The 14995-nt window shown below is 39.8% G+C and overlaps 1 protein-coding gene across 5 annotated transcripts in view; it reads right to left on the bottom strand.

The window, feature by feature from the left end:
• ELAVL2 (ELAV like RNA binding protein 2) overlaps nucleotides 1-14995 on the bottom strand; it is a 101051-nt gene that overhangs the window by 7623 nt on the left and 78433 nt on the right. For all 5 annotated transcript variants that reach the window (XM_074931352.1, XM_074931355.1, XM_074931353.1 and 2 more), the window contains one exon: nucleotides 1646-1799. In XM_074931352.1, coding sequence (XP_074787453.1) covers nucleotides 1646-1799 — 154 coding nt within the window. The remainder of the gene's footprint in view (nucleotides 1-1645; nucleotides 1800-14995) is intronic.

Raw genomic sequence — 14995 nt, 5'->3', positions numbered from 1 at the left:
AAGGTCTTAAGAACACTGCACCTCAAAAATGTATACTGTGGGTTAAATATAAACACATTGAGGTATCAATACTTGAGCCAATGAACATTAATCATTAACAACAAGAAATGCATTCTGTTCATAAACAGTGATGATTTAAACCATCAAAGTGACAATGAGCAGGCATAAGAAAGCTTTAAAGAGGCAAATGTCACAACTTCCACTTTGCATTTTTCATCTGTCAGTCTGTGTCACAACCTTATTATTCATACCGCTTTGAGCCTACCTCTTCCAAATTACTAGGAAGGAGGAAAGAAAACTTAAACCTGAAAACCAGACTGTGCATGTACTAGAATTATGAGTATTTAGAATTACAGTACACGTAAGTTTAACCACATTTACTTATTTGGCCCATTGTCAAATCCCACCATTTCTATGTATGAATATACAGGAACATACTGTAAACAGCTATTTATTACACAAAGACCAGAAATCTGACCTGCAAATCTGCTGCTTCTGCAAGTCACTACTGCGCCTTTAGCTTTCCTTTCTCTGCCTCTCTTCAGTCTCACCAACTCACACTATTAAAACACTCCCTAAGTATTATGTGTCAATATTGAGATAGTGGAATTGCAAAGGAATATATATGAGGTCCTCTACAAGTCAGCTAAGTATCAAACAGTGGCATGCACAATGCTTTCAAGGTAAGACTGTTTGAACACTTTGACCTCATACAGCCAAAAGCTATTTGTCACCCAAATGACACAACTACAAAAAAAAATCCACACTAGCCTATTATTCAGGGAATAATTATGTGAATAAATGGATTCTTCTGCCCCACACCCCTAGTTTTTTTGAAAGATGAGAATTTGGAGAGCCCTGCTCCTTTGTGTTTTGCTTTGCACACTCAATACTTCTGTCAAGTAATCAAATGAAATGCCAAGTATACATTTTTGGAACAAGCCTGGTGGAAGCAGGTTAAGGCAGCAAAGTATAAAGCTCTTCAAGATCAGCCATTTGAGCCAGCAAAAACCCATGCATTACTGTCCAAGTCTGAAGAGTAACCAGAGACTGGTTCCTGGTTAAGACACATACTGTGACAAGGCAACTAGCCTGCTAGAGCTTAGTTCTTTAAGGAACTAAGCACAGACCTTATCTGCTCCCAAGGAACTCAAAGTTCATGTTCTTCAGTGGTCCCAAAGTTAACGAGGCAACCTTGAAAACAGTCTTAACAGCAATTATCAGTCTGAATCTTTTGTAATCCTAGCCTCAGAGAACCAGTTGTGCATTTTTACATAAAATTTTATTTTTATTAAAAAAATGTTTAAAAGCATTTCATAAAGTGCATAGGGACTATTTTTGCGTAGCAGCTTGGAAAAGAAGATTATAGCAACTGTAAATTTATTACAAGCCATGAAACAGGCTTCAAACCTGCACCTTCAGGGTGGAAATGACTCAAGCTGGCTCAGTACGCTCCACAATCTATTTTTGTACATGCATATTTATGAACAATTCCAGCAGAAAATTGCATTTGCTGGCCTACATACACCTTTCATACATTCTAACCTTTCATACATTCTAGAGACAAGACAATTGTACTGAAATGCAAAATATTTCTTAAACCGCCAGTTCAAAAGTGAGAGGAAGTGCAAAACTGCCTACTTACCAGTGACTTGGTCAACCAGAATACGAGAGGTAATAATGCGTCCATATTGGGAAAAGAGCTGTTCTAGTTCTTTCTGGGTCATTGTTTTTGAAAGTCCACTAACATACAAATTTGCATCTCTGATAGAAGCCGAACTTGGTCGCGCATAGGAAACCTTAGGAAAAATAAAATAAAAAACCCTAGAAATAAGACACTTTAAATAAGTTGAAATAGGACAGCATCATTTGTTCTGAGACACTGAAATGTTTTTAAGGGCAGACAGAAAAGTTAATCTTGCAATGGTAGTTATCTTTTTTGGTGCTGGCTTCTGTGAAAACACTGAAGGAATAAAACATAGACCATGCAGAAGGTGACTACATGACCTCATATATAAATTAAGGAATACTTTCACGTAAAGGAGAAAAGCTAGGTACACAGTCCAGCAAGCCCCGGTGGAGAAAAAGTGTTTTCAGTCAGCTTACTATAAGATTAAAAAGACAAATTTAAGAAGATCCAAGAACATTTTATTATCCCTGAAAAATACAAGGAATAAAGATTTCAGTTTCAGATCTAGGTCAAAACCACAGAGAGACAGTCCAGAGCACTTAAGAGGTTTGCAAGTGTTTTTCAAGTGCTGTGCCTTTAGTACATGTGTTAAACTTGGTATCAAATGACACACAGTCATTCACGAGCTGAAGACAAACTCTGCTATGTCACTTTTATAGGCTTAAGAATGAATGGCAAAAGTAGGAATGTAACTTGGATTTTGGCTGTTCAGCAGCTCACCAATTCCTGCAACACAGGTGTCTTAGAACCAAATGCCAAGTAAAAGCGAGCTCCTCAGGCCCTTTTGGACAGAAGTTTTTGCCTGCTGCCTCAAAGTATCAGTCAGAAATATTTTACTAAGATTATCAATTAGATTCTTCAACCCTTTAGACACACGCTGAAAAATCAGCATGTTCAAGAGTTCAGTACTTCCCATGGAAGTTTGTACAAGTGGTTTATGCTTATTACAAGAAAGATTAGAACAAGACATCTATGCCTGTGGAACAGGACAAAACACTTAATCTAGGGTTTTAACTGTATAAAACGTGAAGGTAAAAAGGACCCTCAAGAAGTGGTCAGATTATTCCCTTTCCTTCCCTCCCTGAAATGCAGGATCAGCCAGCTCTGGGCAGCTGGAACTTAACTCTAAATGTATCATTTGCCTAATCCCTTGATATTTCTTTTCAAATCCTCCCATCTCACTTCCACACAGATCAGCACACTCTTAAGACTCCCGTGGAAGTGAAACAAAAAAGGCAATTGAGACAGAACACACCAGAGCCTGAACAAACAGTACCCCTGAACACTGCTGTGGTGATTCAACCTTCTACCCAGAGGCTTTGTGCAAGGTATCTTCCGAAAGTTGCTGAACAGGGCTGACCTACAAAACTCAGAGCTGTCCAAGATAGCATGCTATCCAACATCCAGCTCTGTTGAGCCATAATACAAGAGCCACACAAGAACTGGAGACCTGTGTTCAAAGTCCTTGTCTTCCCATCTCTCACAAAGGCAGCTGGGAATAAGCCTCAGTCTTTTCTCCTAATTCACCTTTTTTGTGAAGATGTGCCAATTTAATCATAATAGAAAAGCTGCCAGTGTCCAGTTTTATGGCAGGAATGACAGAATTTCCCAATTTCCATGCAGTTTGTTTCAAACCTGGTAAAACTGAACTGCAGAACAGTTTATTTTCCACTGGATCTGAGCTCACTGAGTCTTCCTTCTTCTACATGCCCCCTTGCTTTTTTATATTATTAGAAATAAACAGTAGGGAAATGTCTACAGACAAGCTCATGAAAATTACCACCAAAGTGCCAGGTAGAAAGCCACAGACCCTTTAGCAAAAATGGATTCAGTGTCTAAGTGTAAAAAAGCAGTCAACCTAAAAGAGACCCAAATACTAAAAAAAATATTCCTGACATCTGGTCATGGCAGGAACCTGCTATATGACTCTGTACAAACCTCTCCATCTCAGCTTCTGATGTCACAGGGACCTCCTCTATAATCCAGTCACACACACTGACAATGGGTATTTTCAAATTAAGTTATTAGTGTCTTATTTCTCCCCTTTAAAAATGTCTGATATTTTTTGCAATTTTGTCAAGATACAGCGTGAACAGAAAGTAGTAGTTAATTTTTTTAGACTACCTGGGAATCAATAGATTATTTTCTATTTTGACTCAATTCTTGCCATTTAAGAAAGTCAACATAGGATTATTCCTAGAAGACATTATCAACTACTAGCTAGTCAGACTCACATAGCAAGAGGGTTCAGGACTTCAGTCCTTTTAACCCTTCTATAGGAAGCCTCTATCAGAACTGGAGTAGTAAAAAGTGATTATGGTAATTTCGCAGCATCATAAGTAATTTATCCATATACTACACAGCACCATTTTAAATTACAGCAGTGATGAAGTCTTGTAGACTCCTGGAAACGAGACACCAGTTAATAAATGTTACAAGAACATCAGTCATGTTCCTGTGCATGACAGAATACTTGATTCCCAAGAGCCTTTCACAAGTTAGATGCAAAATTTAACAGGTCCTTCAGGAAAGGCAAATATGTAAATAATGATTTCTTAAAACTTGTTAGAGTAGATTCAATACTCAAGTCTAAATCTCATGAGCGACAGTAGCTCTTTCAGAGGAAGAAAGGAAAGGAGAGACACTACTGTAACCATTTTGCTGTTTAACTACCATCCCCTTTCCTGAAACGAGTATTTGCAAAGTCGATGACAATGAGTGCCAGTCAAACTACAAAAATCAAGATACAGGGAAAGCAATGTCTTGCAAGTCATAACAAAATAAGAGGAATCTGACTTCAGCTACCAGCTGTATGGTAGATTCTGACACAGCTGAGTCAAGTGACTGATTTTGCCAGTTCTGCGCTGAAGGGTTTAACACCAGAGCTTTGTAAAAACAGGGTTCTTTTTCTTGAAATGGTAAATCTGCTACCAGTCTATGGCTGTGCAGCCAAAGACCTATACTTGCAAGCTGTGTTTGAAACCAATACTTTTTTAATTCTGTATATTCAACCCTCACACTACATACACTTCAATTTTGAAAGAACTGTTTCTAGATCTTGAGTAATTTTCCTACTTTTCTACAGGCAAAAGTATACACCTATGATATTCCCAGGTGCAGAGAGTCTGAGAGGTAAGCTGCACCAGAGACAGGAAAACAGAGAATAAAGCTTGCCTGCATTCAGCCAAAGAAGTAGCAAGGACAGTGATGGGTACCCAAGAGGTAGAAAAATACAACAGCTAAGGAATGAAGGAACTTGCTCTACTTGCCCACTTGGCTATGAGCTTCAAGAAAAAAGCTCCATGCCACACAGGGCAGGAGATATAAGCTGTTAGACACAAGTTTTTCTTGATGTATGCATTTGGTCAGGTCCTCTGGAGAGAAGTCAGAACTCCTCAAAGTGACCATCAGCTAAGCAAGAAAAATATTGACTTATCTTTCTATTTAATAAGAATGCTATGCAATTGGTGGTCAAAAATTTCACTACTAAGAAACTAAAAAAAACACCCCATAGTTTGCTGAAGATTAAGGAGATATTGTGGACTTTATATTAGTTTTGCACTCAGATAAACACCTGTTACTAAGCTGTTTTCTAAGCATGCACGCTTGCAAGCACTCATAACAGATGTTGCAGAATGTAAACCTCAAACTCCTTTCAAGCAGGACAAGAGAAGTGTGTCTGAATATACCATACCAGAGGCTTGCCAAAGCCCCTAAGCTGTACTTTATGGTGCTACTGTTTTCTCAGTCTACAAACTACCTAGGCTTTGCTCTAAAATTTGTTCTATAGATGTTGGTAGATTAAATAGCTCCATTTTCTAAGCAATCTAATGCAGTAATTGGACTTTTTTATCCAGCTGCTCCCTGCTGTCAAAGTTGTTCTGATTCAACACATTAGATAGAACAAAAATGAGGAAGTACAACGTGACCAGAACTAAGGAAGGAGTTCTTTATGAATAGAGAAAAAGACACACAAATAAAAAAAGCAAAGAAATATCTCAAGTGTCCTGTGAGGCAACGCAATACCTAGAACTTCTTTCCCTCCTGGTCAGTGATGCTAAGATAGGCTAGAAGCAAGTAACTAATTCACAAGGTCTGCCTGATCTGCAGTTCAAGTTCAGCAGTACTAAGAATGAACTTACCCATACATTGTTCTGATGGACCTCCCTGGTGACTACCACAGCCCAGCAGCACAAGCATGGATACCACAGTTCTTACAAAGCAAGCTGCTGGAACAGCTTTATAGGTCTAGGAACCATGTTGATGTCCCTGCTCACCAACTTCCAGTGACTGAAGGATCACCTCCAAGCCAAAGGTCCATCCTAGCAAGCAGGAAATGAAGCAAAGGTGTCTGGGAGTCTGCCTGGACAAACAAGTGATTAAACTCCAACATAAAAATGCTGTGTACAGGATGTGAAAGTAGGAAGATATAAATGGTGTCCAATCATGCACAGATGAGGTTAAGAAAGCTAAAGCCCACCTGAATTTGCATTTGGCAAGAGGTCTGAAGGGCAAAAAAAAAGGACCTGTACAGAACAAGACAGTAGAAAGTCTGGGACTAGGAATATTTATTGTCAGTGGAGGAGGATCACACTGAGAATTACTTAAACTGCACAGACCATGGCCCTTGAAAGGCTGTACATGCAAGAGCTGAGGGAACCAATGGATGTCATTGCAAAGCAACTCCTGGCTGCCTTTGAAAGTTCAGGGGGAACAGGGGAGGTTTCTGAGGAGTGAAAAGAAATACCACCCATTTTCAAGAGCAGCAAGAAACTGTTGCTCTCCGGGCAACTACAGGCCAGTCAATCTCAACTCAATCCCTAGGAAAGTGATTGAGGAATGAATCATGAAAATCTCCTCCAGTCACATGAATCACAAGGTGACTGCAAGTAGTTAGCATGAATTTATACAGGGGAAATCATGTCTGACCAACCTAATAGTTTTCTACAATGACATTGCCATGGTGGACAAAGAGAACAGTGAATGTTGTTTGTCCCAACGTTAGTAAGAACGGAGACTCTCTCCCACAATATCCCTCATGAAGTGCACATTAAGTACACCTACTACATCAGTATCAAGTACATACTAGTTAAGTGGGACAGTGACAGACTGAAAACTGGCAGAACTGCCAGGCTCTATGGGTTGCCAACAGTGGCATGAAATCCAGTTGGACACTAATCACTGGCCTCCAATACTGGATCCAATATTGGTTAACATCTTCACTAGTGACCTGGATGATGGGCAGAGTGCACCCTTAGAAACTTCACAGATGATACAAAACTCAGAAGAATGGCTGATAGGTCAGAGGGTTGTGCTACTATCCAGAGAGACCTCAAAAGACTGTAGAATTCAGTAAACTGGAATCTCAAAGGAGGTCAAAGAAAAGCAGTCCTCCCTCTGGGAAGGAATGTAACAGTACATGTTGGGAGGCAACCGACTGAAAAGCAGCTTGGCAGAGGACCTTGGAGTCCTGATAGACACCAAGCTGATCATTAGCCAGCAGAATGTACCCTTGTGACAAAGATGGCCAACAGTCACCTGGCCTATATTAGTAGAAGCATTATCAGCAGGTCAAGGAAGGTGATCCTTCCTCTCTACTCAGTACTGCTGGTGAGACACTTTGGGGGGGCATGGGGCTGTTTCCAGCTCTAGGTCCCTCAATACTGGTATTTGTAGCCAGAGTGAGTCCAGTAAACAGCCACAAAAGTGATTAAGGAACTGAAAGTGTCTTTGATGCAAGGAAATGCTGAGAGAGTAGGGACTGCTCAGTCTGGAAGAAAGGCAGCTCAGCAGGATCTTAGCCATAAAAATCTAATGAAGGGAGTAAAGAAGATAGCGTCCAACTCTCATCTGTGATATCAAGTGATAGGAGAAGAGGCAATGAGCACAAACTGAAACACAGAAAAAGTTCATTTAGAAATTCCATATAGTTTTCATTACATAATAAAACAACTCTTCATGGTAAAGGGTGGTTATGCATTGTAAGAAACTACTCAAATCACAGAGTTTAACCCTGGAGATGTTCAAAACCCAACTGGACACAGGTCTGAGCCACCTGCTTATGGTGAACCTGCTCTGAGCAAGGGGTTGGACTAGAGGCCTCCACAGGTGCCTCAACCCTCAGCCATTCTGTGATTCTGCAACAATATGTAATAAATCCTAAGGAAATTCTTTGAAATGGGACTTCCACCCGGAGTCTGGAAGTAATTTGATTCAAGTGAAGGTAACAAAGCCAGGACAAAGGATTCCCACTCACCTTTTTGTATAAAACCAGCGATACAGTCATTTTCCCCCATTCATTTCCCCCCTATTCCTTCTAAGAGGAAATCAAAGTAGCAACACGGTCTTCCAAAGGGGAATTCACTGGTGGACACATGCTGTCACTCATCACGGATATAAACTCAATCTGAGCCCCTCAGAAGAGGGAAAATGCACAAAAATGTTTGCTAACTTGCAGGAAGTTTACCTCATGCTACAGAACGTGGTATCTGTCAAGATATAAAACAGTATCTGTAAAAATCCTCTCACTTTTCCTCTATCAAATGAGTATAACTTTTTTCATGGTGACAGTTGATCCAGTGATGTCCATTGTCCATGCTCTAGCTGGTAAATGCTGTTTGGAAGAGTCTGACATAGCAGTCAAGGTCTACACTGTGTAATTTAAAGAAAGTAAGTAAAGAAAAGTAATAAGCTCTAACCAGTAGATGTTAACATTACAGGTTCAGTTCCAGTGTCATTCCCTTTAAATTCCTCAAGGGTGTTTACAAGGTATTCTTCACATCTAAGAACATGCACCAATCACAGATTACTCTGTGTGGAAAGTATCCCAGTGACTACTCCTGTATCCTAACTGATGTGTACTGGATCTGGGCAGATTAGTCACACGAACAACATACATTAAATTAAAATCAGTACTTCACTACCAATATCCAAACACTATCTCTAGCTGTCTTGCTAAGCACCAGAAGTTCTGGCCAGTCAAGAAGTCTGAAAGAAACACAGAGGTTCAGAAACCCAATGTAACTGAAGCTTGGTCTTCTTTGGCAAAACATTATTAGTAATCTGTAATTACTGCAAGTCAGCATCACTAGAGACAAACAAGGATACCACAAAACGTTACTGGTGCAAGAGAATTAATTCCCATGCAACAGAAGCTTGCAGGCTATGGGATATACAGTTTCTATTCATTATTGATGTCAAAGTCCAGCTATTTCACTTGTGATACAGATTTAAAGCACAGACTCTCCAGATTCATCTCCCCACTTGTATCCTGTCAGTTTGCTCATTCAGTAATTACTTGCTGACAGTTATAGATTCAGTTTCTTCAAAGACCATACGCACTGAATTAATAGCTGTGGTAAAGTATTACTTCCACAGCTACTTCAACAGGTGAATATTTAATAAACAAACATCAAGGTTATGCAATGTCAAAACCATTGAACACAATGCAAGTCAAGAAGCAGCCAGAAAGCCTACAGTGTTCAATATTTAATGATGACACACGCTGTACAACACTGAACACAGATACTCTGGAGACACCAATTTAAAAGCAGTTTTACTGGAGTTTTCCACTGCAGTTAGTAGGAAAGACACTTGTTTCTAGCAATACAAACATTACACCAAAGCCAAGTATTTTCACTACTTTAATATTTCATAATATCAAGATGAACTGATTTACAATCTTCAAGTCAAAACTGTGAAAGTTAGCAGGTTAAACAAAGAAGTTGCCAAAAAGGATAAAGAGACCCAGTCCCTACGAATGAATGTTTCCATTTCTTACTATCTGCTACTATCTTTACAGACCTCAGCGCCGTATTTTTTATCTTACAGCTTAGTATTACAGGAAACAGAGTGTTTATATTACTTGCAAGAGATTTCAGAGAAAGGTTTTAAATTCTAAACACTTATACTTAAGGTATTCTTGTAAGTCTTCAAATCTGAAATCTTTAAATGTCAAAATAAGGATTTCAATACATGTAAACCTTACTTTCAATAACTTCCAGAGTAAACTTTCAGTTTAGAACACTGTTTGCCTTATGGATAGTAGCCATGTTTCAGTGGAAAAAAAATCTAAATAAGTTACCACCCAGTCCGTGCAGACTAAAATGGGTTAATCCTTCCTGCAAGGGAATACATTAGGAATATACCAACCCCATTAGCAAACACAATGAAAACAAGGATGTATTTATTTTTGTTACAGCAATGTTCTCAGAGACCATCGTGCCAGGCAAGTGTTCTTAACTTGCACTTAAATTAGTATATGAGACACCATGACTCAAGAACTCTTCTTCTTAATTTGATTTCTAGTAACAAGATGCTGCAGCACACAGCAGAGACCAGCTCTCAGCTGTCACTAGCCAGTGATAGGTAGTTGTCCGAAACAGGAGAGTACACTACTGTATATTCATCAAGTTTCCTTTCTGCCCTCCCTCAAATGAAAGATAGTTCCATTCCAAACAAAGCTTGAAGGCCACTTTTTCCGCTATACACAACTGCCTTGTTAAACACGTACACTCTGTGCTGAGTTTAAGTTCATGGTGTAAGCTCACAGCAGCATTTGTTTCTGTAAGCAAAGCAAATTGGAAACACAATAGACTTCCCTCTGTAAAGGCAATTTAGACTCAACTCTGTGGAACTGCAAAAACATACTATTGAACACAGCTTCACTTATGTGTGTAGATTAAGCTAAAAAATATAACCATATGCCATACAGGCTTTGCTTTTACAGCCTGCCTTGCAAGAGGTAACACAGAAAAAGCAAACATAGAAGCAACAGCATTTCAGCACTACCATCAAAAGAGTTTTTGCTATTTTAGTCCATGTCTCATGAAGAACTTTAACAGCTACAGTAAGTGCCAGAGTCACAGGCCTGAGGTCAGCCACGGGATTCACATCTGTTCTGCACTCACACAGCTGAGGGCATGAACAGACCAACCTGACAGTTTGTTCCTCCACAAAACAGACCACTAGAAACAGGTCTGGCCATGAAGTAGTAATGGGTGGGGAATCATGATGTCTCCACTTGAGCGACTAGCTCACCAATATACTGCCCTGATACCAGAGCTTTCTCTTCAAGGACTGCCCAGGAGAGGATTTATATAAAAGGGACCTGTGAAGTCAGTGGCTGTCTCAGGATATTGCAGCCAGAGTAATGTTACTAGATGCACCCTTGTCAAAGGATCCCCCACAACCCTGGCACACAAGGACAGCTACTGAGCAGGGTAGCCATTTCCATGTCCAAAATCAGCAGCCCAGCCATAACAGTGTTGAAGCTCCAGTCCCTTTACAGTCATACAAGCAGGCCTAAAATATGATGTTCAAAGTGATTACTGATGGGCATAGTAGTTGACAAGAGCATGACTAGCCAACACAGGACAACCAGTATTTTATAAAGCTCTTCCTATGAACTAGAATAATTTTATCTAGATAGTATGAATTTGCCAAAGCACTGTAGGCTAAATATACCACACCACACCTATTAAGATTCACAAATACGAACTCAACAAGGTTTCTGAGTTGGGGAAAAAAACTCTAGGAATGTGTTTCGCAAAACTAAGCAATGACTTCTCTACAGGTAACTTCCGCTGAAATAAAGTGAAACCTCCTTACAGATGTAGTCTCTTACAGCTTTTGATAGCTACTAACACAGAAGTCTTTCACCTTTACATATTTACCATCTTCACTCTTGAGCATGTTAGTGCACAGGACGCTGGATATAAGGTGTCCAGCATCTCAAGCTTCCACCGATTTTCAGATTAGTTACTGGACACAGAAGAGCACTGCTGATACAATGAGCACTGGAGCTCAAAGATTTTTTACTTTCATTCCTCTTCGACAATGTTTTGACTCATCCGTCAGGAAACAACCACCACAGCCACTTGCACTACTAGGCTCCACACACACCCCACTTTACAGCAGGCAGTGGGTCAAAAGCCCTAGCTCCACAACAAATCTAGGAAACTGAGCTAGCTGCTCAGATTATTTTGATCAGCATTAAATCTAAGGAAAAATCTGGTTTCAATTCTGGCTTTAAATTCCAGTTTAGCATTTTAATCCAGTCTTCCCTCTCACCTCTGCTATTTCTTCAGAACAGGACATGATTTAGCCATTATTAAATCATGGAGAGCAGCAGGTTAAGCACAGCAAAGCAAGTTTTAAGAGGAGCTCAGACTATGAGCAGGTTTCATCTGGACAGGATGACCAATGGAGGCCTAGGACAGCAGTGACATTAAAGACAACCAGACAGAGAAGCTGATAAAGCTCATAATTAGTTCTTCTTGAGACAAAATGTTTTGTACATTGTACTGGGATTCTCCAATCTGGGAAGCTTTTTTCCCAGTACTATTCCCAAGGTTATCTTGAAATGAAGTACTGAAATACCTCCTTGTGAAGCCAAGATCTTTTCCCGTATGCTGGAGACTCACTATGTAAAACAACTGAGCACTCATGTTGACATAGGTAAGATGAACCTTTGGTCTTTCATCAATAAGTCAACAACTCATTTTCCCTATCACCATCAAGGCATTATGACATGAGCTCTTCAGTAAAATATGGACAGTTCTCATCACTAGGAAGGAGCAATATCAATCAATAATGGTATCAAATTCAATACACATAGCAATAACAGGCCTGATCAGAGCTACAGTTTTCAAAAGAAACTTTTAATGGGTTCTTTTCCCTCCTGCACCCTATGCTGAAAGTACCTAGCTAGATGGATGCCCTCTGCTTTGGATTCAAGGAGCCTTGATACTAGCTCAAGCCTCACACCCCTGGATAACACATTCACAGAATCATCTAGGTTGGAAAAGACCTTGAAGATCATCCAGTCCAACCATTAACCTAACACTGACAGTTCCCAGCTACACCAGATCCCTCAGCGCTATGTTGACCCAACTCTTAAACTCCTCCAGGGATGGGGACTCCACCACCTCCCTGGGCAGCCCATTCCAAAGCCTAACAACCCATTCTGTAAAGAAATGCTTCCTGATATCTAGTCTAAACCATACCTGGCACAACTTGATTTGGAAAAGCAGCGGTCATGATGTAGTGACATCCTTATGAGATATCAGGCATCACTCTCTGCGTAGCAGTTCCCAGCAGCTAAATGTGGGAATTAAGAACTAGTGGTTAGCAAACCGTAAACTGGTCTTGAGGTTAGGAGAATGATTGTGGGAAACTGAGGCAACATTCAGAACACCATGTTGCGAGCATCAGAAACAGCAGGCTGGAACACCGCCTGCAGAATGCATGGTGAGCATATGAGCAGTAAACAGACAAAACCTGAAGGTCAGTAGACTGTAAAAGTAAAAACGAGCCTATGTAAACCAGTGATAATAAACTGGGAGCTTGCACTTAATGTGGCAGCTTTTGCTATTGGCAATGCCCCCCCTTCAACAAACTGGTGTGAGTTTTTCTTTTGCGTGTCACCCAGGCCCCAGTTGGACCGAGACCAACAGCTAAACCTGCTCCTGAAGGATTTATACCCTTGGTTCTCTTGTAAGAGAGAAACTAGCAATTAGAGTTCACTGCATGTCTGATAACACTGTCTGCAAGCAACAGAAGGTTTCTTTGGGTACTGGAGGTGCTTCAACTAGATCAGCAGGCCTATTCTGACTTTTAGAAGTTACCAGAAAACAACCCCTTGTTTCACAAATCTCAGGAGGAACATGGCTTCTAAATAAGTTTGGTGGTTTTTTTTTTTAGAAAATTTGTAAGAGAATTTTCTGCGGGCAGCTATTTCAAAGGTGCATGAATTTATTCCATCTAAGAGTGATAAATGTGTGACTCAGCAAGCAAGTGCAGATCGAGTTGTTCTTACACTTAAAAAATGCACTATTTCTGATATCTTGTATGTTTGTATGGTTCTACCAGATCTCTGAAAACATTCCTCGGAAACATCAGTGACATGGATTAAGAATCTTAAGAGTCTTAAACCACAAAAACCCTAAAGTCCTTACAATTTTTCATGGTTAGACTTTGAGAAAAGTCAAAGCCATGACCAAAGGCAGTGAAAGGATCTTTACAGAGCATATCACAGTACCAGATAAGGACTTTGCAACATTACAGAAAAAAAAGCAGTCTTCGGCCTTGCTTAGACTAAGAGCCAAGTGTAAAATGGTACCACAATATCTTTTGATTACAGTCAGCTTATGCAAAAGCTGCATTTGTGTTCTCAGAGAGGCAGTGTGAGAGACAGAAAGAGCAATCTAGCCAGAGGACACCTCTGAGCAGTGGTTACCATGTTCTGTGAGGACGGCTCAAAATTTTAGATTAAGTGTCCACAGAGACTGATGTTGCAAAGAGTGAACTGGTTTTCCTCCTCTGTTTTCTACTATAAGTACTGATGAAGACATAAGGGTCTGTCTGATGCAAAGGTTTCTGTGTTTTGTTTCTGGTTTGCAGTCATTTTTTTCTTTTCTCTTTTTCTCTGCTAGATTCAAGGTCTACACATTTCCATTATGCCAGCATTCTCTTATGACAGACTGCTTCCAGGACAAATTTAGACTCAAGACCAGCCTTTATAGAGCTGAGAGGAAGACAACTAGGAGTCTCCTGAGGATATAACTGATTATGAACAGTACACTGTTCAAAGACGACGATCTTGTAAAAATGCTGCTGTACAAAGGAACACCAAAAATAGGCTTTCACAAGACTTGGTCTGAAGTGGATACACAAGATCCAAAATGCCATCTAGTAAACAAAAGCAAATGTAGTAGAACATACATGTTAACCAACTGGAAATCCCTCTACAGACAAAATCAGAAACATATGTTTTCTCAGAAGTGCTCAAGATAGTACAACAGTTTACCTACGCTTCCAGTTTATCATACTACTTCTAAGAGAAAGACCATAATTAAGTTCACTGACCTCTTTATACACTAAAACACAAGGGAATTATGCACTACAATCACTGCCTTTAAAACAGAACATTTTAAAGTCTACAGTCATAACTATCACCTCCTTAAAAATAATAAACTTAGAATTTAAGTACAAAGAAAAGATGAGAAACAAAAAGAAATCCAGTCACCAAACATTTTCAGTTTCTTACTCCTCACTTTATGATAAAGTCTTCCGTCCATATTTTGCATTCCTGACTCTGACTTGACAAACACTTTTCCCACTCATGCTCAACCAGTAAGAGCATCACAAATTTCGTACCCTTCCAACAAAAAACCCCATACTTTAGAAGACAAGAGTACACAGAATAATATCCAGTCCTCACAGGAATAATATGAGCAAGAACAAAATTTCAAAAAAGTACATCCCAATTCTCCTTCTGGTTTTGGAATTGAAGTGAATCTGTTC

The sequence above is a fragment of the Athene noctua genome, chromosome Z, assembly GCF_965140245.1.
Source record: "Athene noctua chromosome Z, bAthNoc1.hap1.1, whole genome shotgun sequence".
NCBI lineage: Eukaryota > Metazoa > Chordata > Aves > Strigiformes > Strigidae > Athene > Athene noctua.
The sequence above is the reverse complement of the archived record's forward strand: the minus strand, read 5'-3'. Positions and strand labels throughout refer to the sequence as shown.